Source organism: Symphalangus syndactylus, chromosome 8, assembly GCF_028878055.3.
Source record: "Symphalangus syndactylus isolate Jambi chromosome 8, NHGRI_mSymSyn1-v2.1_pri, whole genome shotgun sequence".
Lineage (NCBI taxonomy): Eukaryota > Metazoa > Chordata > Mammalia > Primates > Hylobatidae > Symphalangus > Symphalangus syndactylus.
This window is the reverse complement of record NC_072430.2, coordinates 73,012,015-73,037,948: the sequence shown is the minus strand read 5'-3', so window position 1 is coordinate 73,037,948 and position 25,934 is coordinate 73,012,015. Positions and strand designations below refer to the sequence as shown.

General features: G+C 40.0%; 1 protein-coding gene across 1 annotated transcript in view; it reads left to right on the top strand.

Annotated features, from left to right (window-relative positions):
• LRP2 (LDL receptor related protein 2) overlaps nt 1–25,934 on the top strand; it is a 227,289-nt gene that overhangs the window by 185,937 nt on the left and 15,418 nt on the right. The window contains exons 62-71 of the mRNA XM_055289622.1: nt 437–559; nt 3,892–4,020; nt 8,992–9,123; nt 10,089–10,220; nt 12,863–13,006; nt 14,502–14,667; nt 16,457–16,585; nt 20,517–20,737; nt 21,558–21,734; nt 25,384–25,503. Of these exons, the coding sequence (XP_055145597.1) occupies nt 437–559; nt 3,892–4,020; nt 8,992–9,123; nt 10,089–10,220; nt 12,863–13,006; nt 14,502–14,667; nt 16,457–16,585; nt 20,517–20,737; nt 21,558–21,734; nt 25,384–25,503 (1,473 nt within the window). The remainder of the gene's footprint in view (nt 1–436; nt 560–3,891; nt 4,021–8,991; nt 9,124–10,088; nt 10,221–12,862; nt 13,007–14,501; nt 14,668–16,456; nt 16,586–20,516; nt 20,738–21,557; nt 21,735–25,383; nt 25,504–25,934) is intronic.

The following is a 25,934-nucleotide window of genomic DNA, read 5'->3' as shown; positions in this document are numbered from 1 at the left end:
ACCATTGTGCTCCACACTGCATGCTCCAGCCACCGAGGCCTTTATTCAGGTCCAGAGACCTGCCATGCTCCTCCCTGACTCAGAATCTATGGGAAGTTTCTTCCAAGCCTTCCTCTCCCTAACTTATGTCAGATCACCCCAGTAGATGTTTCACAGTTGTAATTGAATGGTTCATTTGAAAAGTCTGTTTCTCTACTAGAATGAAAGTTCCGTAAGGACAAAGACTGTGTCTTTCTTGTTTCCCATCATATCTAGTGCCTAGCACAGTGCCTTGGTGTGTACTAGATATGTAAGGTGTATCTGCTGATTGATTAATCAAATGAGTAAATGAGTGCATGAATGAAGCAAGCCTGGTGCTGACAACGGAGTATTTTAGATGTTGACACTTAGATTCTACTGTTAACTTGTAATTTCATTTTACTATCTTTCCTTTCAGTGAATGTTCCCTGTAATTCACCAAACCGTTTCCGGTGTGACAACAATCGCTGCATTTATGGTCATGAGGTGTGCAATGGTGTGGATGACTGTGGAGATGGAACTGATGAGACAGAGGAGCACTGTAAGCAAAAGTCAAAAGGGAGAAGGAAAAAGGAAAAACCCCAAGTGGTCTGCAGTTTGGAAAATGTGCCTCTGGGATTTCAGTTTGTTCTATAGAGTTGTGCTCATGACTGCAGATCTCTGCTGACATAATTGTTTACAAGACCATACAAACACATGCATTGCTTACATGTAACCCTGCCTGTTTCTTCCTGTCTCATTTGAGTACGATGCTGGCAAATCCATTAATTTTTCATTCTTTGTTAAAACATTTAATAAGCCTTCCTCTCATTTTTTCCTCATAAGAAACTGAGAACGAACACTAAATACTGGTTGAGCCACACCTCGAAAATTAATAGTTTATTTTTTCAAATATAAGATTTGATCATTCTTTAGCCTTCAGGAGTTGCTAATTGCTAATCTAGGCAGGTGCCCAGCTGCAGAGATCACGTGAAGTAAGGCAGCACTGGTGTTAACAGAGCTTATCTAATATCCTTGTTGAAAATGAAAATTCATTTCCCAGAAGAGAAAAGTGATAGATTAGTTTAAGACAAAAGTTTCAAACTGGCTGCATTTAACATTTCAGGCATTGAGATATCTGTACTTTTTCTGCACTTTCAAAATGTTTTAAAATCTGTCCATTGAAGGGGAAAGTTGACCAATTTTCTGGGCGATTTAATTTGCCTAGAAAAAAGCCAGTGAGGAAAATCATTTCCCCGACTCCAACTATTTTTTTCCCCAAAAAGACATTATCTGGGAAAATTAAGATAAATGCCTAATTTTTCCACTTTCTATTTCTTGTATTGATGTGGTCTTAGAATGCTTTGCCACAGAATGCTTACTTCCAGCCCCCATCCCAGAGGGGACTGTCTGTCAGGGAGGACTTTGACACTACCGCAACCTTCAAGTTCGTATTCCTGTTATTATTATGATTGGCAGAGATAGCATTAATACGTTATAGCATTAATATGTTTATTTGAGGCATAGCACAAAAGGATGAAAGCCCAGAAATAAAATATTTTTTAAAAATTTAAGCAGATTTCCCCCTTCCCCAAAATCTCTTTCCATTTCCCCTACTAAAAATCCATTTTTTAAAAAATGGAGCAAGACATTTGTAGCACATGGTCAAATCCCAGAGTGGAAAAAATAATCCATAAACTTTTATTCTTTTCAAGAAACAGGGTTTTAGTCTGGGAAACCACTACCAGTCACCACAGGAAGCAAACTGCAACATTTCAATGGCTTAAAATGGCAAAGGTTCATTTCTTGCTCATGTAAAGTTTAATGACAGTCAAGCAACCCTCCTCCGTCCCGTAATTATGCCATCAGGAACACATTCAAGGTTGCCAAGGCAGGAGAAGATCAACATGGTGGAGGCACACAGCTTCTTAACTTCCTGAGCCTGGAAATGACAGATATCCTCTTGCCCATAGTCCATTGGTCAGAACAAGTCACATGGCCCTGCTCTAACTGTAAGGGAGACTGGAAAATGCAAGAATATGCATTCTCAAACAATTTACCCTTGTGTCACTAAATACTCCTTTATGATTTTCTTCTCACACACAGAACACCCTTAACCCCTTCCCAAGGGACATAGCTCATAGTCCATTCAGAAACTGAAATCCAGGACCTCTGGGTAATGGGCAGTAGCTATTCAATCAGTTCCAAATGTGGTTCCTCTTGGTTGGGAGACCCATAAACTAAAAAAAAATCTGTGCCATCTGTGCCCGATAGGTAGTGGTGGAACAGGGGCAACACAATAGAAATAAACACTCCCATTGGAAAGAAAGAATTAGAGACTCATGGCGATCACCAACGTATAGCAATTCTGAAGTCCCACTGGGCTAGGATGATACATGTTGGCACAGGACAGTCCTGATTCATGTCTGCTGCCCTGGTGGAATTATGAATAGCACCACCTTCACTTTCAAAAGCACACTGGCTTGGAAAAGAGAGTAAATTACATAGCCACTCTGGGCAGACATTATAAAGGTCCCTTCTTTGGGGAGTGGAGGGTATTTATTGATTAGCTCATGCCTCTGCTCTGGGAGGAGCTCCTGTGTCAAAATGTCTCTCGTTGTTTCTGACTCTACCCTTTGAGAGTTTTTCCTTGTCTATTTTCCTCTTCAAATGAAGAGGGAAAGGGAAATATCCTACCATTAGGGCCCGCACAGCAGCTTTCTCACCCCACTTCTTGCTTATAGAAGGTCGGGAGCCCAGGAGTTTTTTTTTTTTTTCAAGTCTCAAACAGTCATAGTATTTTGGTTTATTTGGTTTTATCTTTCTCTCAGAAACCTACCAGGCGTTTGATCTGTTTGCCTCTAGCCTGTTCTAAGAGTTAGTAACCTGACCTAGTGCTCTTTTTGAGACATAGTTCTCGAATCTGCTTTTTTCTTTGCTTTCTTTCCCTCATAGAGTTCTGTCTGAACTTATTGTCACTTACATCCAATCCATGTAGAAAAATAGATGGGCAGTCATTTTATCCAATGAGGAGGTCTTATTGGGCCTTCATGTCTCAAAGCCTTTTAAACTTCAGACTTTTACTGTTTGGGTTGTAGATACAAGTGGCTTTTCTCACACAGCAAATTTCTGGGCTTTATTTTATTTCTGCTTATAAGTTAACCAGTTCTTCCCTTAGCTTCTCTCTTTCTTATACTATCTTGCCAAACTCAGGAATGGCAATCAGTGCACATTACTAACATTCTATCTTCTAACCTTGCTCCATGATTGACAGGTTCAGTAAGCATGTGATCTGCCTTTCAGTTTTTCTGAGGTGATAGCTTTATCAAATGCTTTGACTTTGCATAACATGATCTCCATCTTTCCTGCCTCCACTAACAGTGTCCTTGTTGCTTGCCTCCTGACTGTTAATCCAATGCCAAATATTTTATATTTTTGTTATGGCAGTACTCTACTTCCCTCATCACTCTATGTTTTTCAGAGTAATTAATACTAGCTGTTGCAACCAACAAATCCTAAAGTCTCAGGGATGTAACATAATGAAGCCTTATTGAGCACTCGTATAAAGGCCAATGCTGGTTCCACAGCCCTCTTGCATCTTGCAGCTGTGCTGCCTGGAACACATGGCTTCAAAGGTTGCTGCAGCAGCACAGGAGACATGGAAGAGGCACGTGCACTTTTCATTGCTTCAGCCCAGTAGTGACACATGGCACCTCCAACTGACAGTACATTGGCTAGAACTGGTCACATGGGCCTAACCTAGCTGCAAGGGAGACTGGGAAATGTAGGGAAGCATTTGTTTATTTGGTAAGCACAAACTCTCTCTGTCATAGAAGGAAGTATCTTGCTTCATAAAAGAAAAAGTTTTGATTTTAACTTGTTCTTACATTACAGGTAGAAAACCAACCCCTAAACCTTGTACGGAATATGAATATAAGTGTGGCAATGGGCATTGCATTCCACACGACAATGTGTGTGATGATGCCGATGACTGTGGTGACTGGTCCGATGAACTTGGTTGCAGTAAGTAAACACTTGTTTTTATAGTTCATTGTAGTAACTCAGGTTTCCCTAATTAAAACATGCAATAACATAATGTAGACACTGACCACATTTTCTCTTTAATTTACTCTTTGCTTGAATTCCAGTCAAGCCCATAGCTAGCTGTGACTGAGTGCTTATTCTAGACCAGACATTGTGTCAAACATTCTACGTGCCTGGTAGCAGTCTTATGAGTTAGGTGTTATTATCTCTTTTTTATATACAAACGAGCAACAAACTTAGAGGTTAAATGAATTGGCCAGGTCTTACTGTCATTAAGAGGTTGAGTCAGGATTTGAACTCTGGTCTGCTTCACTGCAGAACACATCCTTTTCCCAGTTCACTGGGTACCTCTTAGCACTTTAAGGCTACATATTTTGTTTATTAATCTGCACATTGTGGTGGGGGTATGGGGGAGGGATAGCATTAGGAGAAATACTTAATGTAAATGATGAGTTAATGGGTGCAGCAAACTAACATGGCACATGTATACACATGTCACAAACGTGCATGTTGTGCACACGTACCCTAGGACTTAAAGTGTATATATATATATATATATATATATATAAATCTTAAGCCAAATGCAGTATCCTTGGTACCTGAAAAAGCTTCTGAGTGTGTTTGATCAAGAAGGGAACGCCACAGGGGACCTGGGAAGGGACATTTATTTTTATTTTTAAAGTTGAGGGAGTGGCTGGATGCAGTGGCTCATGCCTATAATCCCAACACTTTGGGAGGCCAAGGCAAACAGATCACTTGAGCCCAGGAGTTCCAGAACAGCCTGGGCAGCGTGGCGAAACTCCGTCTTAACAAAATACACAAAAATTTGCTGGGTGTAGTGGTGTGCACCTCTAGTCCCAGATACTCAAGAGGATGAGGTGGAAGGATGGCTTGAGTGCAGGTAGGGGCTGCAGTGAGCTGTGATTGTGCCACTGTACTCCAGCCTGGGCAATAAAGCGAGACCTTGTCCCAAAACAAACAAACAAACAAACAAACAAACAAAAAAGGAAGTAGAGGGAGCATTTTGTGTAGGACAAGGATGATGAACATAACCAAGGAACAATTCCAGCTCAATATTTTGATGGAAATGTAAAAATGACATGTTACTAAGTCACATCTTTGCAGTCCATTTATGACTCATAAAGTGCTTTCACATACGTTATTTAATGTGTTACTCAAGTTAGCCCCGTCGAGTTGCTTTTATTGTCTATGTAATAAAGCTCAGAGAGCTTAAGTAACTTCCTTGTGGTCACACAGAATGGCAGAGGCAGAAATGGAGCGGTCATGTAAGTCCGGGTCAGGAGGGCTGGCCTCTGGACCCCTGCCACTAGCTGTGCCACTTTGGGCGCATACTGACCTCTCCAGCCTTTGGTTTCCTCACAGGAAAAAGGAGGCCATTCTCCAAACTCTAAAAGCCTGTGACTTAGTCATCCTAGTGAGCCCCATGTGCTTCCAACTTCCCGGGCTCTAATTGATTTTTTTCTGAGGCATCCAAAGGATTTTCTATCAATTTTTCTCCTGCGTGAGTTCCAAAGGGGTGTGAATAACCAGCTATATGGAGTTGGCTTGCCATTTATTTCACATACGTTTTCTGTGGGACTTGGAGTTATTGACAGAATGAAGTGACTTGATTAAATATTTTAAAAGCCTGAACATGATAGAATTTGCAAAACTGAATGGCAGGTTTGGGTTCTGACTCCAAGAGACTGACAGGTGGCTTAAAATAGACTACAGTACTTTCTTTTCAAATGGCATTTAATTAGTAGCAGTTTTTTTTTTTTAAGGAAATATGTAGCACAAACATTAATTCAGGTATGGAAGCAGCCTCTCTTTTCAGATATTAAGTGGATATGTGATATGGAATTCAGTCTTATTTCTCTGGGCTAATAATTTGAGGCATAGAATTCTTTTTTAAAATACTTGTTCTTGGGTGCTGTTAATTTATTTGCCTTTCTTTTTTTTCTCCTTCCTTCTCTCCTTCCTCCTCTTTTCCTTCTTCTTCTTCCTTCTCCTCTTCCTCCTTCCTCTTCTTCTTCTCCAAAAGCATCACTGAAGTGTTTGAGACACATGGTTCGATTTTTTAAAATTGAAGGTGTACAACATGACATTTTGATATTCTTATATATAGTGACATGTTATAGTCCAGCAAATTAACATATCCATGTCTAACATAGTTGTCTTTAAACAAATTATTTTTGTAGTAACAGCACCTAGAGTCTACTGTCTTGGCAAATTTTCGGGAATGAAAATGCATTAGCATTTTTTTCTAGCACCATTCAGGTATAAAGGAAAGAAGTTAACCTCAGGTTGCAAATATTATTTATGTGATCATAAAGATAGACTGACTTGCTGTTTCTCTGGTAGTTCTTATTCCTTCTTCATAAAACGGAAAGTAGGGTATTTCTTTTATAAATAGAGTGCCATATGTTTGGGTTTGGGGAAATCAGTTATATGGGTTAAAACGGTGATCATTTTCAAATGAAAACAATGATAAGAAAGCCCTCACATTTTAGGAAGAATCCTACAGTGTCGTGCGGTTTCTGCTCTTGTTAAAAAGACTCTTGCTTCACAAAAGTGTGACTCATTCAGTGGATCAGTTGGTCCAGAAATTCTTGACTCCTGGGACTCCTAATCTCTTTATAGATTTCAGAGCGGGGAGGAAATTACAAAGTCTAGTGATGCATGTGAGACCCATGGAGGTTATGTGACTGGCTCAATGATATCCAAGTTAATAACATTTAGCAATGTAGAGGGGATATCACTGCTAACCTCACAGAAATTCAAAAGACAGTAAGGAAATCCTGTGACAAATTTTATGGCAATAAATTAAACAACTTATGTGAAGTGAACAAATTCTTACAAAGACACAAAACTCTGAAAATGGCTCATGAAAAAAATAGAAAATCTAAATAGATGTTTTAACAATGTACAGTTGTTAACAGCTTCTATAATAAAGGCTAGGATCTTTACTATAAGACTTTCATGTGTACAGCTTTGAAATCTGCACTCCAAGGGCAGCATTCCATTGAATTTCATTGTACTTTATTTTGGTTATTTTTCTTTTTGAAACTCAGTGTTTTTAATCTACTCAGACCACATATACTGATATGGTCATTTATCCTAAAGGACTCTGAGAGTGATTAAGTTCACCTCATTGCATACTGTAGAAGACAGATAGATATAAATCTATTTTGATTTGAAAGAATTGAACCAGGAGATACCACAGTCTCTTTGGCTAAAATACTCAGAAGCCTACGACCAGAAGACTTTTTATTTGAGAGGTAGATGAAGCTTAAATCCTTAATGGAGATAACCACTGACTCTCTTTCCCCCATTATCACTCACTATCTATGTTCATCTTCACCAGTTTTTCTGTAAGACCTAGGTTTGGGGATAGATGGAGGATAAAAGAAGCAAACTGATAAGAATGACAAAGATGAAAGCCAGATGGCTTGGATAGATGTTGGTAGAGACAAGATCTTGGGGCGATGATGAACAATGAAGTGTTAGGGTAAAGTGTGAGCTGTTAAAAGTCTGTCTTGGAACATCTGGATCAGAATAACAAGGATCATTTATATGGGCTCTACAAAAATAAACTATGAGTTTCTTTCTTTCTTTCTTTCTTTTTTTTTTTTTACTGTGAATGTTCAATAACAATCAAAAGTAAAAATCATTTGAATCCCATCACTAAAAGAGAACTAACCTTTAAAGTTTGGTGTACTTTTGCTATCTTTTTTTTGCATATGTATATGTAAGAAATATTTCTTAGTATTTTAAAAAATTAAGAAGTATTCTATACTAAATGGAGTTTTTCAGTCTTTTTTTCAATTTATTATAGATATTTCCCATGTCAAAGTATCATTTGAAACTATAAATTTTAATAATCATAGCAATTCATCATGTAGATAATAACTTATTGCTTCTAAGATGTATTTTTTTATATTTTAACATCTTTGAAACCAAGATATATATCTTACAATTAATAACATGTCAGTGTAAGTTCCAGACATATTCTATTTTAGTGTTACATAAAGTTATGGTGCATCAGTAATGTCTTAGTTTTGTTATACTATAACATAATTTATTCCCTATCACTGAACAGACATTCAAGTTGTTTTCAAATGTTCTTATTATAAATATTGTTATAATCCTTAAACATAAATTATACTGTATATTTTATTCCTTCTCAAGGGAAAATTCATTAACATGGAATAACTGGGTAAAAGACTATGAATATTAAAGTCCTTGATGCATACATACATAGTACAAGATTTCTTTCCTTGTGTACTAATTTTTGGCTCTAAGAGCAGTTGTATGACTTAGAACTCTATGTGTTTTACTGCACCCTGGTCAACACTTGATATACATATATATATTTGTGTGTGTGTGTGTGTGTGTGTGTTATATATATATATTTAATCAATTGGTCAATGTTAGGCAAAGAGTCTTCTTAAAATTTTATAATTGCCTCCTATTTGTAACTTTGTTCTAACCTATCTGTATCCATGTCTTTCTTTCTTTCTTTCTTCTTTCTTTCTTTCATCTGTTATCTATCTCTCTATCGATCTATCATCTATCCCTCTATCTATCGATCTATTTGCAATAGGATTAAAGATAGTAGAGCAGGTGGTAATAGCTGTAGAGTGTCAGGCTTCGTAGTTGTGGAGCCCAGAATTGGGTGCTCTGAGGATGAGCCTGGGAGTGCTGCATATAATGTGAAAATTGCCTCAAAGTTTTGACATTATATGCATTTATCTAAATGGTATTCAGGCCACGATCAGAAATAGGAATCCAGACTCCCCCAGTGCCCTCTGTCCTCTCAAAGGCTTATGGAAAGGGGTCATCTCAAGATGTCCTGTAGTTGGTGACGAGTAGGTGCTCCTTTTGATACACCACTTGACTGTTATTTGTGGCTGATCTGGTTTGTAATGCTGGGATTTTGTTTTTCAGATAAAGGAAAAGAAAGAACATGTGCTGAAAATATATGCGAGCAAAATTGTACCCAATTAAATGAAGGAGGATTTATCTGCTCCTGTACAGCTGGGTTCGAAACCAATGTTTTTGACAGAACCTCCTGTCTAGGTAGAGTATATTTTTTCCAATTCCTGTTTGGGTGAACTTTACATTTAAGGTTCTCCACCCACTCCCCTTTATTAAATAAATCACTGTTTAATTCCCTTAATGGTACCATACTCGTGGTTTCGTGGTTCTAGGTCATTAAACTACTCAAGAATTGCTTTCCCCCACCTGCATGCATGCTATCTGACTGGTGCCTACCTAAGTGCTTGTCAGATACTGCGTGCTCAGAAGAGTCTGTGGAATTGATATCAATGATGAAGGCGTTGGTGATGATGGCTGCTTATTGCACCAGTGTGTGAAATCAAAGTTAATTTAAAAAACAAACTAGTCTTACCTTCTTCATTGTAAGTCAAACAACCAACATGTATTTATTACACGCCTACTTACGCCAGACATAGATGAGTTGTAAGGTATGGAGTCAGAAGGTAGCTTATCAAGATGGTGAGTGATGAGCATGATTTTAGGTGCCTTTTAGTATTTGAATTTACTGTTTCTAATTCATGATATGTCATAGTCAGAAGATTCTAAGAATTCCTTTTGGACCTGAAGCTTAAGAACTCAATTGAAAAACTAAATCAATGACTCCTGTTCCTGAAGCTGGTTAGCAGAAGTGAAGGGACACCGAACAATACAACACAACATATGCCTTCTGAAAGGGAAAATGTGCTCTGCTATTGCAGAGTCATAGAGTTTAAATCCTGTCTCCGTTGCTTATCAGCTTTGGGACTGTGGGCTTAATCGTCCATACCTCTGAAAGTCTTTTGGCAGGATTAAACAAGGAAAATATTTGGAAAGCATGTGAAACAGTATCTGAAACTTAGTGTTTCACAAATGTTTGTATCATTGCTTATTTTCATCTGTACCCTTCTCGGTCCTCATTGCTGGTGAATATGGATTTAAACAGAAACAAAGTCTCTAAGGAATGGATGGGAGCAGATGTTGCATATTTGGTTTTATTTTGCCTACAGATATCAATGAATGTGAGCAATTTGGGACTTGTCCCCAGCACTGCAGAAATACCAAAGGAAGTTATGAGTGTGTCTGTGCTGATGGCTTCACATCTATGAGTGACCGCCCTGGAAAACGATGTGCAGCTGAGGGTATGATGGGTTCATGCTGGGATTAATTGACTTTTGGGGAAATAAATACTGCTGAGTACACTATACGAGGAAAGAAACTTTAGATTCTCAGAGTTTTTCTTTTCTTTCTTTTTTTTTTTAAACTTGCCAGTTGCTTCTCTTCCAACACCTCTTTAGTCGCTCCTTCTGTCTCTTCCCCTGCCAGCTTAAAACAATAGCTACATCCCCCAACAAATATGTAGCAATTAAAACAAGAGCCAGGTGTTACTTATTATAATGGATTTAGCCTCTTGTCTACCTTGACAAAAACTTCAAAAAGTGGACAAGATGTCATCTTTCTTAAGACTCAAACAACAACAAAAGCTTGCCTATGGGATGGTCATCAATAAAAGGAAGGTAACAAGGCCCTCTAGCTCCCACTCCACTGAGAATAAGATTTGAGGTCCAATAGTCCAAAAGGGCTCATGAATTGGGGCAAATCAAGGACATATCCATTTTGTATTGTTCATGGACTACTGATCACAGGCAGAAAGGAGTCTGGCACAGTCATAACTTCAATCATGAGTTTTACATTTTAGGTTGATGCCAGTGTCTGACAATCAGGCCTGATAAAAACAGAGAAAGAATGTAACTCAGAAGTATTATATTCCAAATTCCAGAGGGCTGATCTAAATCATCATATCCTAGTTAAGAGGCATGGGTCTTTATTTTGAATTTGAAGTTTGTACTAGAGTTTAAGGAACTTGATAAGAAAATAGTACTTTATTTTGTAAATTAAGAGTAAATGGCCAAAATGGCTGTTCAATTTCTTCATACAAATTGAGCTTTTAAAGCATACATTTGACTCGCATACTTACATATTTTACCCTCAAAACACTGTTGACAGTGAATGAAAACTAGAGTGAAAGCATTTGAACAGTTGGTCTGGTAATTAAGCAGCAATTTTTTAAATGTTTAAATCCTTTAACTAAGGACATGACTGAAACAAATTGGAATAGTCATGTAAAACATAATGTCAAGATAGAGGAAATATATAAAATGAACTTCTAAAAGTTACTTAAGTTGGATTCAATTGACATTATGCAAGTAAATTAAACTTAACAAATTCTAGACAGTGCATCTTGGGATGAGTCACCATTAAGTATCTGCTTTAGGTTAAAAAAATTAAATCAAGGACAAGCAAGGTTTATTTTGTCATTAGCTAGGAGCTAAATTGGGTCATAGAGCTGATTACCTCTAAAAAGAATCATAAAATCTGTCAGGAAACAGTAAGGAATGAGAGTTTTCTGGTAAACTTTTAGTAAGACTATAAAAGTATTTCTTCTGTGAGATAGAATGTCTGCAGTCTTGTCTGTTTTGATGTCAGTAAATAAAAACAATTCAGTGAAAATGAGGACTCTATGTAGGGTTCTCAGTCTAGCTTTGTTCCAAACTACCACTGAATACAAAGAATAAAGAACTGATAATGTCCCTAAGAGACATATTAGCTTCCCACTTGAAGTGGAGAATGTCAAGTCACGGATTTTGTAACCAAGTTGGATAGTCAGCTTTATTGATTAACAGAGATAGTCAGATTCCTATAAAAACTCATGTTCTTCAGGTGACCTACAAAATGGGAGAAAATTTTCACAACCTACTCATCTGACAAAAGGCTAATATCCAGAATCTACAATGAACTCAAACAAATTTACAAGAAAAGAACAAACAACCCCATCAAAAAGTGGGCGAAGGACATGAACAGACACTTCTCAAAAGAAGACATTTATGCAGCCAAAAAACACATGAAAAAATGCTCATCATCACTGGCCATCAGAGAAATGCAAATCAAAAGCACAATGAGATACCATCTCACACCAGTTAGAATGGCTATCATTAAAAAGTCAGGAAACAACAGGTGCTGGAGAGGATGTGGAGATATAGGAACGCATTTATACTGTTGGTGGGACTGTAGACTAGTTCAACCATTGTGGAAGTCAGTGTGGCGATTCCTCAGGGATCTAGAACTAGAAATACCATTTGACCCAGCCATCCCATTAGTGGGTATATACCCAAAGGACTATAAATCATGCTGCTATAAAGAAACATGCACACGTATGTTTATTGCGGCACTATTCACAATAGCAAAGAGTTGGAACCAACCCAAATGTCCAACAACAATAGAATGGATTAAGAAAATGTGGCACATATACACCATGGAATACTATGCAGCCATAAAAAATGATGAGTTCATGTTCTTTGTAGGGACATGGATGAAACTGGAAATCATCATTCTCAGTAAACTATCTCAAGGATAAAAAACCAAACACCGCATGTTCACACTCATAGGTGGGAATTGAACAATGAGAACTCATGGATACAGGAAGGGGAACATCACATACACCGGGGACTGTTGTGTGGTGGGGGGAGGGGGGAGGGATAGCATTAGGAGATACACCTAACGCTAAATGACAAGTTAATAGGTACAGCACACCAGCATGGCACATGGATACATATATAATAAACCTGCACGTTGTGCACATGTACCCTAAAACTTAAAGTACAATAAAAAAAAAAAACTCATTTTCTTTAAAAAGGGGACAGGTACATACTGTGCATTTTATATCCTTCTTTATATAAGGAAAGTATAATTCAAACAGATAAAGTAGCCCTTTGTTTATTTACAGGTAACTCTCCTTTGTTGCTACTGCCTGATAATGTCCGAATTCGAAAATATAATCTCTCATCTGAGAGGTTCTCAGAGTATCTTCAAGATGAGGAATATATCCAAGCTGTTGATTATGATTGGGATCCTGAGGGCATAGGCCTCAGTGAGTATAAACTTTGGCATCTTTCATTGATATTAAGTGACTTTATAGAATTTTAAGGTGTTGACTTTTAAAGAATTTATTGTTTAATGAGTGAATTTTGTTGCATTAGTGGAAGAGGAAAGTCTTCCAATCCAGCATGCTCCTGATGCCTTAGCGTGGCCTTGAATCCCAGCCAAGCTTTCCTAATTTCTTTCCAAAACTCCTCCCATCACTAGGGTTTATCCTTTCTGGACCATCTCACATCTTCTTGTATTTTGAAATTTCCTTGTCCTTGATACTGCAGATCTTGTTCCTTCCTACCATTGTATGCCTTGAAATTTTCTACTCAGACCTCAAAGACCCAGTTTAATGTCACCACCTCTGTGACAACTTCTATCACTCCTCCTGGCAGGGTTCTATGATTGCTCACCATGAACCTATGTCATTTTATGGCACATGTTACTCTAAGTTATATAGCTAGTTGACCACATAATATCTTTCTATCCTCTAGACATCTGCTTTTTGGGGACAAAGACTGAATCTAATTTATCTCTAAATGCCTAGCAGCTAACCCAACATCTAGTACACTCTATGTGGTAGGTGATCAAAAAATTTAGTTGAATGAAGGAAAAAGATGAATAATGCTTATTGGTGAATCTCTCTTGGCTCTATCTGGTGTTGGGGGAGATGACAGTAGGGTAGGAGTCAGAAAACTTGTCTTCTATGCCTGTAAACTTATCTTTTATGCCAGTCTCCCTTATCTACTAGCTTTGTGATCCTAAATAATTGTAACGATTCTCTGAATCTCAATTTTTTTTCTACAAAATCAAAGTAGTAATCTCGTTCTGTCTGCTTACCTCTGAGAGTTGTTTTGAAGATTGAATGAGATAGTAGATATGAAAGGCTTTGAAAACTATCAATAACTATGCTAATGTAGGATTTATTATTGTTGTATTTTCATGCATATTCATGCAATACAATACACTTTTCAAGAATGATGCATACCTAGGAAAGCAGCAGGTGTCCAGTGCATCCCTCTACAGTCACAGTCTTCCTATGCTTTTAACATGCGTGCTGTCCACCATCCTTCTGTCTGTACATAAAATAGGACTTCTCATTGACATGGCTTCTTTATTGCATCTTATCTTGAGTATGCTTTCAAATTCTCAACAGCCTGCCCTGGTTTATCTCTATACATTCTGTTTTGGAAACTAGAACTTGATCCTTATAAGAGTAAATAAGCACTTTGTTGAAATACGTTTAAATGAATCACTTTTAAATAGAGATGACTAAATCTCACTAAGTTCTCAGTTGAAGCATTTGTAGCTCATAGCTCAAGTTTGATAGGTTTTAAGGTTTGATTATACTGATGTCATTGAATTATTCATATTATAACAATAGTGAGGAGGGAGGTAGAGATGTCAATAAATGAACAGTACTTCACCTGATTAGACCCCTGTTCTTCCTTTACTTGATGCTCTTGATATGAAACTGACCTGTGTGTCTTCCTCTGTAGGTGTTGTGTATTACACTGTGCGAGCGGAGGGCTCTAGATTTGGTGCTATCAAACGTGCCTACATCCCCAACTTTGAATCTGGCCGCAATAATCTTGTGCAGGAAGTTGACCTGAAACTGAAATATGTAATGCAGCCGGATGGAATAGCAGTGGACTGGGTTGGAAGGTAAATTTGCCATACATTCCCTCCCTTACCTGTTCTGTTTTCCTGGTTAGAGTTCTGTACTGCACTCCATGGCCCATGAGTGAGTCTGGTCCTGGGTGTGAGTACACTCAGCCATGGGTGCAGCTGGGCAATGGTTGGGCTTGCTGAAGCCTCAGCAACCACCTCCACTTACCCCAGCATGTCGTGGAGACATTATCATATCCTGTATTCTTTGTGGGCCATGAAAAAAATTGGGAAAGCACCTAGGTCAAGACTCACTATTATATCCTACATATAATAGTGAATATTATATTTACTGTAAGTGAATAGCATTCTTGCCAACAGAGTTTTGGATTCCAAAATTAACTTTCAGTATGGCAGCACTGTTCATTTTGTGAAGAAATGGGACAGGCTCACAATTCTCCCGGCAAAGCAGTTGAGATGAAACTTTTTTTTCTATGGTAGTTGTCTTGGGGACGAGCAATCCACATCTTGTGTTTTTAACAGGCTTGTAGTTAAAACAGATTGGAAATTTGACTTTCCTGTTTAGTCTTTGGAATTGATTTAATAGAAGTGTCAGTCTCTTCTGTTCTTCTGGACCTTCTAGTAGCCCAGGGACCAGAGCCACACATTTTGGATGGTTTTTAAGTAGAATTTAAGTAGGGTTATCATCAGGTAGGTATGTGAGGTACAAACGGATGTGGAGAAGTTAGTAAGCTCATTCTTCAAGGAAGAGGTTTGCACTGACTTACATTGGTGGGAAAATGATTCCTTGAAAATGAACTAATAATGCAAACATGTTTGAGGGGTGAAGATTCAGGAGTCACAGCCCTCCTGGAGAATGGATAGTTATTTTCAGTGTAAATTCTTTTTCACCTTTTAAAAAATGTGGCTGGTGTTCCTGGAAGACTTGAGCATCTTTGAAGAAGTTAATTGGGTACCACTGTACCTGCAGGCTAACAGGAGACTCATTTCAGCATTGTCAGTCAAGAAACAGGGCCTTAGAGTAAGTACTGTTGCTAGAGTCAGGAACTCAAAACTCCAGACATTAACACTCTCTTCTGAAAACCAACCAGGGAATGGCAGATCTGTCTTCTTGTTTGAAGTTTTACCTCTTTCTCAGCCTTAATGAATAAGAGAATTAAGAAAGTGGTGGAACTTTTTCTGCTTGTAAGAGACTGAGACCTGCAGCCTCAGAAGTGGAAATAAGACAGGACAGTTTTGCTGAGTTTGTTATTTTGAAAGGCTGTTTCCACTCATCTTTGAGCTGACACCAGGTTCCTATTGATTCTAACGGTGCTCTTTCCTGAGGAGGAAATAGACTCATGGGCAGTCAGAGTTAAGGCACCAGCCCCACGGTGCCTTATGACTTCTACCTAGAAGCCCATGTATAATAATAATGCCAGTCAGAGGCCAGTCTGACTGCTGTGTCTATGGTAGTTATCTTGGGGACGAGCAATCCACATCTTGTGTATTAACAGGCTTGTAGTTAAAACAGATTGGAAATTTGACTTTCCTGTTTAGTCTTTGGAATTGAGTTAATTCCATTGCGGATCCTGTGTGATTCAGGTGCTTTGGCTGTTGGGCAGGAGTCTCCTCAATTCCTTACTCTTCCAAGTGTAACCTGCCAAAGATGTTCCCTTGGCTGGAGTCCCACAAGAGAGATGGACTATGCTCTGATGATAGGTATCTTGAGTAGCTTTCTCACCAGCCAGAACTTTCAAACGAAATGCTCTCATATTCAAACCACTTACCCTGTAATGATTACTCTAGGCTTTGCAGTTGTTTAACTTTGTCCTTCTGAATTCAGGCATATTTACTGGTCGGATGTCAAGAATAAACGAATTGAGGTGGCTAAACTTGATGGAAGGTACAGAAAGTGGCTGATTTCCACTGACCTGGATCAACCAGCTGCAATTGCTGTGAACCCCAAACTAGGGTAAGTACTTGGAGAAGTCTTCAGTGTTCTAGATATTTCTCCCGGGATTCTCATCAAATTCCATGTTTCTTATAATGTTTTTTCCTAGTTATACTGAAATTGTGCCCTTCAGGTTTTTGGGAGAAGTATCTATGACTGTTTCAAGAATTGTAACATGCCCTTGAGATCAAATAGAACCAACCATTTCTGATGGGGAAATTCCTTTAGAACACATCTGAGAATCTTTCTGGTTACATGGATTCCTTGCCAAATCAGAGCTCTGAACTCTAAAGTTTTTTGTGGATATAACTGTTTTAAGTGAAGGTTTCAACAGAATTGTTTTTCCTTTCATTTGGATATTTTAAAGTAACTCATTCATTGAAATCCAGCTAGGGATTTGGTCATATTTCATTAAAAAATTAAACATTTATATCCAAAATATATAAATATTTAAAATGACACATGTATAAATATATATTATCCATTTGTACAAATGTTCCAATTTGCAGTTTACCTATAAATCATCTCAGTGTAAATGGGAACAAGTTTTGTTATTTTTCTCTACATTTCAAGACATTTATTTGAATAATCACTAAGCTGAAATGACTTGGTATTTACATATTAGTTTAGCTTCAGAATAGTGACACTTTAAAAAAGTTTTTTGAATGACCTCAAATAATTTTCCTACTTTGGCAGGGCCACTCTAGCCCTCTGTAGATATGCCAGTATTTGTAGGTAGAACACTATGAGCTGTTATTACTTTAATTCTGTTATATTTCATATGTTAAATCATACCCTCAGAAACTCAGCAATGAAATATGAAAAATACTTGACTGATAAGATTAACCTGTAATGAGGACTTGTCCTCAGCATTAGTCATTGCTGCTTATATCTTATCTACACAATATATTAGGAGCAAAGAGATGCAGTGTGTTCTATGGTGTGAATGATGTGACTGTTTCCAGTGTGCCGTTTAATTTTTTCCTCTGTAACTAATGTTTAAATTCATCTGATATTATGATCATACTCTGATATCCCTCCACTGTTTTTTTCATAGAAATTCTTTTTTTTTTAAATTTTTTTTGGAGATGGAGTCTTGCTCTGTTGCCCAGGCTGGAGTGCAGTGGCGTGATCTCGGCTCACTGCAAACTCTGTCTCCCAGATTCAAGTGACTCTCCTGCCTCAGCCTCCTGGCAGCTGGGATTATAGGCACCCATCACCACACCAGGCTAATTTTTGTATTTTCAGTAGAAACCGGGTTTCACCATGTTGGGCAGCCTGGTCTTGAACTCCTGACCCCAGGTGATCCATCTGCCTCGGCCTCCCAGAGTGCTGGGATTACAGGTGTGAGCCACCACACCCGGCCAGAAATTCTTATTTTAGTCTTTGTAATTCCTTTCTCTCTGGAATGGCTCAGTGTAGTCCTGTGAGGGATAGGAAGTAAGAAAGGAGTGAGAAAGGGTTTCACTGCCTAAGGCCTCCAGACCTGACCTACAACTTCCTCATTTCATGATCCATTTGAAAGGCTCATCATCCATAAGTTTTATAAGCATAAGCATATATGATGTGTTAAACCTTCTTACAGCTTCTGTGGTATAAGATGTGCCAGTGGGTCCAAAGGATGATGAAGATGATAACTACTGATAATACCACCAACAGCAATGAAAAGTGCCAACAGTTATTATATTCTTGCCGTGTGCCAGCTACTCTGCTAAGTGTCCTACATATATAAACTCATTTGAATCATACAAAGGATCTATAAATTAGTCATAGGTTTCTATCCCTTATTTACATAGATGGGTAAAATAACACCATGCTCCTTTAGACAGCAACTGTTGACTATAATATAAGATAGAAAGGGAGAATTGTCATGAGGAAACTGCTGAAAAACACTGCGATAGTTCTCCTACCTTACAAGGGTCCAGGGAAGCTCTATGGAGAAAGTAGCACTGAACTGAATGTTGAAGGTTGGGATCCACTGGTAGTATAACCAGTGATAAAGTATGTGACATGTGAGGTCAGTGTGGGTGAGAGTGAGAAGGGCCACTTCTCGGAGAAAGTGGGACTGACATGGAACCTGGACGGTTGTCTTGGGTACTGATAGGCAAAGGAGCCAGGCCAGCTGTTCAGAAGCTCAGGGAATAGCATAAACGAAGTCATGGAGGAAACAAAAATCATTCTGTGTAACTTTTGTGTGTTTTTTCCATTCCATTCCCTACCTTTTGTTTTTTTTAGTTTTGAGTAATTTAGTACTTTTTAATTTAAATTAAATTGAATTAATTAATTTATTTATATAGACAGGGTCTTGCTCTGTCACCCAGACTGGAGTGCAGTGGCATGATCATAGCTCACTGCAGCCTTGAACTCCTGGGCTCAAGCAGTCCCCTGCCTCAGCCTTCTGCTTGCACACCACCACGCCTGGCTTATTATCTTTAAAAAAACAGCTTATATAATTCACATATGCTATGTATGGTATGATACAACTTACCCATTTAAAGTGTACAATTCACTGGCTTTTAGTATATGCAGAGTTGTGTATCCATCATCACAATCAGTTTTAAAGCATTTTCATCACCCTACAAAGAAACCCTGCTCCTCTGAGCCACCATTTTCCTGCCCTCAGTAACTGCTAATCTGCTCTCTGTCTCTATAGATTTGCCTATTCTGGACATTTCCTACAAATGGAATCCTACAGTGTGTGGTTCTTTGCGACTAGCTTTCACACGTGTGTCCTTTTTAATGAAAACCAAACAAGGTGGTATTTACCAGTTGTTGAGACTTTAAAGGTCCCTGGCTGCATTTTTTCCCGAGCCCAGTTTGTCTAAAATCCATGCATTCATCAGTAGAATTTAAAACTTGGTCTCTGCCTGATGACTGGTTTAGACTAGAGCTTGCAAAGCAGCGGCTGGTGGGCCAAATATGGCCCATAGGACATATTTGGCTGGGACAACACAGAGCTTTAAGATTTTTTTTTTTTTTAACATAGTGCTGACATTTAAAATTTAAGAAAAGAAAGAAAATCTGTATTTCTTGCTTTGCAAATCAGAGGAACGGATTACACTGGGTAGGTCTGCCTTCCTGGGCACTGACAGGAGCACTTACACAGGGTCTTGCTCTCCCCATTGCTTGATATTTACAACGAGGATCTCTCCTCATTCATCTTACATACCCGTTCCTCTCCAGGTATTTGAAATCATGCAGTCCCTGGTCTAGGTAATTCAATGTCAGATCATCTTTGCTGACATAGACCTTTGCTCTACAATTAATTATTAATTGGATGCAAAATACATATTTAAAAAGAGTTGCCGGGTGTGGTGGCTCACTCCTGTAATCCCAGCACTTTAGGAGGCTGAGGTGGGCAGATTGCTTGAGTCCAGGAGTTCAAGACAAGCCCGGGCAGCACTGGTCAAACCACATCTCTACTAAAAACACAAAAAACTAGCCAGGCATGGTGGCACATGCCTGTAGTCCTAGCTACTCAGGAGGCTGAGATGAGAGGATCGGTTGAGCCCAGGAGTGTAGTGAGCTATGATTATGTCGCTGCATTCCAGCCTGGGCAACAGAGTAGCTCCATGAAGATAGAAATCTTTGTATGTTTTGTATGTTTCATTCTCTGATAGATCCCAAACACAGAACAGTGCCTCTCACACAGGCCTTCAATAATATTTCTTGAAGAGTGAACAGCTTTCATAATGCATTTTCAAGGGTCTGAATATGCATCCTTTGGCCAATTTCTATTAAGGAGGTGCAATTTTCAAGAAGGATAAATCATACATGCTCTTGTGCCCCTATTTTTGCTCCCCATCTTCTGTAAAATATAAAACTGGTGTCACTGAGCACCCAGGTCCCTGAGATAAACAGCTGGTTTCCCTGTAGGTAATGCCCTGTGCTCTGCCGTAGTGGAGAAGTCCTACCAGGTGAGATGCTACAGTGAAGAAATCTTCTGTTATAGGCTTATGTTCTGGACTGACTGGGGAAAGGAACCTAAAATCGAGTCTGCCTGGATGAATGGAGAGGACCGCAACATCCTGGTTTTCGAGGACCTTGGTTGGCCAACTGGCCTTTCTATTGATTATTTGAACAATGACCGACTCTACTGGAGTGACTTCAAGGAGGACGTTATTGAAACCATAAAATGTGATGGGACTGATAGGAGAGTCATTGCAAAGGAAGGTTAGAAATGAGTTAGGAAGTAATATATTAAATTAATAATTAATATGTTTCTAATGTCTTTGCCTGTTTTCTCAAGAAGGAGCCCTGCTCTTAGGAAATGGCTTATATAGTTTTTTAGATACCACCCCTCCACCCCACCAACTCCCACCTGCTGAATTAAATGCAGATGGGTTCATTAGCAATAATTAAATCCTTTTTGTCCTTTTTATAAAACTTAAAAAAAAATGCTTCTCAGCAGAAGATATTGAAATAACTGGGTTTCCTGTTAGGTTGCCCCAGTAGAGGTGGTTTCATGTGTATCATATCAATGTTAATTCATGTCTAACCACTTCTGGACACATTGATTTTCACTTTACTAGATTGCCCAGTATGCACAACTGTAAATATCTAGAAGGAGAGGAATATTTTTTGTTGTTGTTGTTCAGACTCTGCAGAATTGCAATGACCCAGCACATATCACATTTTTCCTATTTGGTCAGATAGATGTCTTGTGTTCAAAAGAAAACATAAAATCTTGCCATGTAAATTGTTTTCCAAAAATGCAATAAAATCAGTAACTTGAAAGTGAGCTAGGGCCCTGTGATTGGTGTCGGGTGGTGACATCAATGTGGTTTAATTCCTATCCTCTTGACCTCCTAGTGCAGCACACTTTCACAGTCCCATGTATCTATAGTCAGCCTGAATATTCCCAGAGCTTCAAGGCATTGTATGAGGGAGTAATTCAAGCAGAATGACATCAGATCTAGAAGTAGTAGTAGGGTGTAGTGGGTGTTTTCTTTTCAATAACCTTCTGTTTTGTTTTTCCCCTGTGGGTAAGCAGCAATGAACCCTTACAGCCTGGACATCTTTGAAGACCAGTTATACTGGATATCTAAGGAAAAGGGAGAAGTATGGAAACAAAATAAATTTGGGCAAGGAAAGAAAGAGAAAACGCTGGTAGTGAACCCTTGGCTCACTCAAGTTCGAATCTTTCATCAACTCAGATACAATAAGTCAGGTAATCACCAACTTTGGTATAAGATGCTCCTCATTACTTGGAAACCTTATTTCAAAATAATGGCTATATTGCTGGAAGATGGCAGTAGATAACAACAGGCTAATCTCTTGGTGCGTGAAAGGGGTATGTGTGTATGTACATGTGCTGGGGGAGAGGGACGTTTTAACCTTTTTAACCAAAGAAAGATAAAATTGGAGGTCAAATGAAATTATGCAAACCACCAGCAGGTAAGTAAAAATATATTAGCCCTCATTGTTGTTTGGAGTTATGGATATGTACTTCTAGGCCACAGAATCCAGCAGATATCAGTCCCCTGCTAAGTGTGAGTTGGGTTAACAAGTCACAAAATGGGTTTCATAGGCATCAGAAATCTTATCCTTCCCATTGCAAGGCTAGGCTAGTCAAGTCAACATGAGATATGTAGGTCTTAGTTTAAAATGGCCAGTCATGTGCATTCCTACCCGCTCCCCTCTGTCTCTCTTTCCTAGTTCTGGGCCCTGCTTCCTCAGGTTACCTGTGCACTCATTCATCCTTCAGCAGTGTATGGAGCAAGATGAAAGGCAAAGGGAAATGAGGAAAGGAAATAGCCTTTTACTAAGTTCTTATGTCAAATTCTCTCTTCAGTGTTAATTCAGACATCTATTACTTCAATTACCTTATAAAGACCTTGCAAACCTTATAAAGACATTTTATTCTCATCTCAAATAAAGAAACTGAAGCTGAGACGGATTTAGTAACTTGTGTGCCTAAGTCATATAACAAATGGGTGAGTTTTAATCTCAGAAATGAAATAATTTTTAGGTTCAATTCTATCCAACCCAAAACTCAGCATCTTGCTGTATTGGCCCAGTATTCAGTATGCCAAAGTCCCAGGTTGAATGCTATGGATATGTGGCCTTTGACAAGTTACTCCCTTCCTGTCCCCATATGTGAGCCATGGGTGGAATCCGGGGTCGTCTTGAGTCTGCTGATATTTTACGACCCTGATCAGCCTTGAAAAATTGCAACTCAAAGCTGAGACTCCCATGAGATGACAGGGGTGGCAAATGCCTTTTCTAGGGCATGGCTTCCTTGTTTTGGAAGTAGTATCACCTCTCTCCAAAACACTCCAGAATACTCCAGACCCTACCAATAGAATAGCTTTTGTGTCCTAAGTGCCCTTGCGGCTCCCACACTTGGCAATTTTAAAGGTAGGAGAGGAAGGCACAGTACACCTGGACAGGCCATCTCCCCTCCCTACCGCCTCTGGACCCTGAGGAGAAGGCAGAGGAAAGTGTGGAGGCTGCCCCTGAGGGAAAAGCATCTCAGCCAGCTGATGCTCAGGGAAGGGTGGCTCCTTTGGAAAGTGCTGGTGGAGTGGGGATGGGGTGGGGAGTACAGCCCCAGCCCAGCTTGTTTGAACCAAGAGTTCTGAAATTTGAGCATGCCTCAGAATTATCTGGAGAGCTTGTTAAACATAGATTGTGGGCCCCATCTGTTGCACTTCTGATGCAGTATGCCTGAGGTGGCCTAAGAATTTGCATTTCTTTTTTTTAATTAATTTTTTTTGCACACAAAACAATAAACATTCTCTAAAAATACATACAAACAAAAAGATGCATATCAAACATATTAGGAAGGTTGCACATGGGAAGACGGGGAATAGAAATGGGGAGAGGGAATTAAAGAAAATGAATGAGAGAGGGACTTTGTATGGATCAATGATAATAACTCAATCCTCTATTTGACAAAGAAGAAGGAGAAGGAAGAGGAAGAAAAAGAAAGTGGGATAAAGGATCAGAAAGGGAGGAAAATAGAAAAAATTAGAGTATGACTCCAGTATGTTTTGTCGTCGCTGGGTTGGTTGGTAGGTTTGTCTGTTGTATTTTTCATGTTTCGCCATGTTGGCCAGGCTGGTCTCGAACTCCTAGCCTGAAGTGATCAACCCACCTCGGCCTCCCAGAACATCGGGACTACAGGCATGAGCCACCACGTCCAGCCCCCACATTGCTTCTGGCCTCCGTGGTAGACCTCCCAGACGGGGCGGTCAGGCAGAGGCACTCCCCACATCCCAGACGGGGCAGCCGGGCAGAGGCGCTCCTCACTTCCCAGACGGGGCGGCCGGGCAGAGGCGCTCCTCACTTCCCAGATGGGGCGGCCGGGCAGAGGCGCTCCTCACTTCCCAGACGGGGCGGCCGGGCAGAGGTGCTCCTCACTTCCCAGACGGGGTGGCCGGGCAGAGGCGCTCCTCACTTCCCAGACGGGGCGGCCGAGAATTTGCATTTCTAACAAGTTCTCCTGTGACGTTGATGCTGCTGGTTCAGTGACCACATTTTGAGAACCGCTGCTCCAGTCCCTTGCTACTCAGGGTGTGGGCCATGGGCCAGGAGTCTTGGGATCCTATGGGAGCTGGCTAGAAATGCAGTCTCTCAGGCCCACCCCAGACCTTCTGAATCAGAATCTGCATTTTAGCAAGATTCCCCAGGTGGTTGGTAGCACATTCAAGTTTGAAAAGCTCCACTCTGGAGGGCCGACGAAATGGTAATGAGACAGATATTGATGGAGGCTTTTGGAAGATGTCTTACTAATTTATAGCTATGCTTTGTGGTTACATCTTGAATGACGGACAATCAGGATCACAGAATCTTAGTCTGAGAAGGAATGTAAAGATTATCCACTCCGGTACAACCCTTGGATAAATCATAATATATGCTAAGGTAGAATTAATAAGATTCTAGACTTACCTAGGGAGCTTTTAATGGTAATACTTGAGCTCTATCCCAGACCAATTTAAATCTGAATCTCTGTGAATGGGCATCAATAGGTTTTTTTTGTTTGTTTGTTTGTTTTTTGAGATGGAATCTTGGTTTGTTGCCCAGGCTGGAGCGCAGTGCTGCGATCTCGGCTCACTGCAAGCTCCGCCTCCCGGGTTCATGCCATTCTCCTGCCTCAGTCTCCCTGGGACTACAGGCACCTGCCACCACGCCCAGCTAATTTTTTTGTATTTTTAGTAGAGACAGGGTTTCACTGTGTTAGCCAGGTCTCGATCTCCTGACCTCGTGATCCGCCCAAAGTGGCCTCCCAAAGTGTTGGGATTACAGGCGGGAGCCGCCGCGCCTGGCCTGGCATCAATAGTTTTGAATAGCTCCCAGGTGATTATGAGGAATCATTGCTCTAAATTCCCTTTTCTTGCAATTAAGGTAACTGAACCCCAGAAGAAATGTCTCCTTGGAGGGTTGGGGTGGAAATCACATCCAGTATACTTTGGATAGACCATATGTTATGATCTGTCCAGTTTTGGGTAGTGACAAATGTTGGTATAACATGTGGATCTCACTGGTCTTTTGAACCATCTCAAGTTGCTTAGCACTGAGTAGATTTTGAGGTTAGGCAGTGAACTAGATACCCACCTTCCAAACCTCTCAGGGCAGCAGAGAAGATAAGTGATGCCAATAGAAAATGTGAGTGGCCCAGAGAGGGACTATCCCAGTGCAGTGTGGTGGCAGGGATCATAGTGTAAATGAGGGTGAGTAGCCAGCTGACATGTGGACTAGAGGTATGGAGAGGCTGCCTACGCTCTGCTGTCACCTGGCAGAGCCACTTCCAGTTGCTGCGTATTCACATTATTCATTCTGTCAGGACCTAACTGCTGTTCTTATCTGCTTTCCAGTGCCCAACCTTTGCAAACAGATCTGCAGCCACCTCTGCCTTCTGAGACCTGGAGGATACAGCTGCGCCTGTCCCCAAGGCTCCACCTTTATAGAGGGGAGCACCACTGAGTGTGATGCAGGTAGGAGCATTGCCTGAGCAGCCACGGGGGCCTGGGAGCACTCCTCTGCTGCCTTCAGGAGTCAGAAGAATCCCTGTATGCTGGATCCTTTGCAGCAGAGTGGGGATGGCTGGAAGGAGGGATAAGGGATGTGGGAGGTGTGAACAGAGTTGAGTGGGACTTAGGGGGCAAACAGAACTGTGTTCCAGTGAATGCTGAGAATTATTTGCTAAGATCTGCAGAAATATAGACCCAGTGTCCCTAAATCTATTGCTGTGTTGTTTTGTAAAGACATTTTGAAGAGTGAGTTTTTATAAGACCTCTACCTCAAGCTGGATTCCCATTGCCCCAGAATCCACTCAACCTTAACTGTAGCTCCTCAGGATAGAGAACCATGTTCAGTTTTGACAACTGAAAAAGGGCTGCCTTTTGAAAAGTGCTTTATATTATCA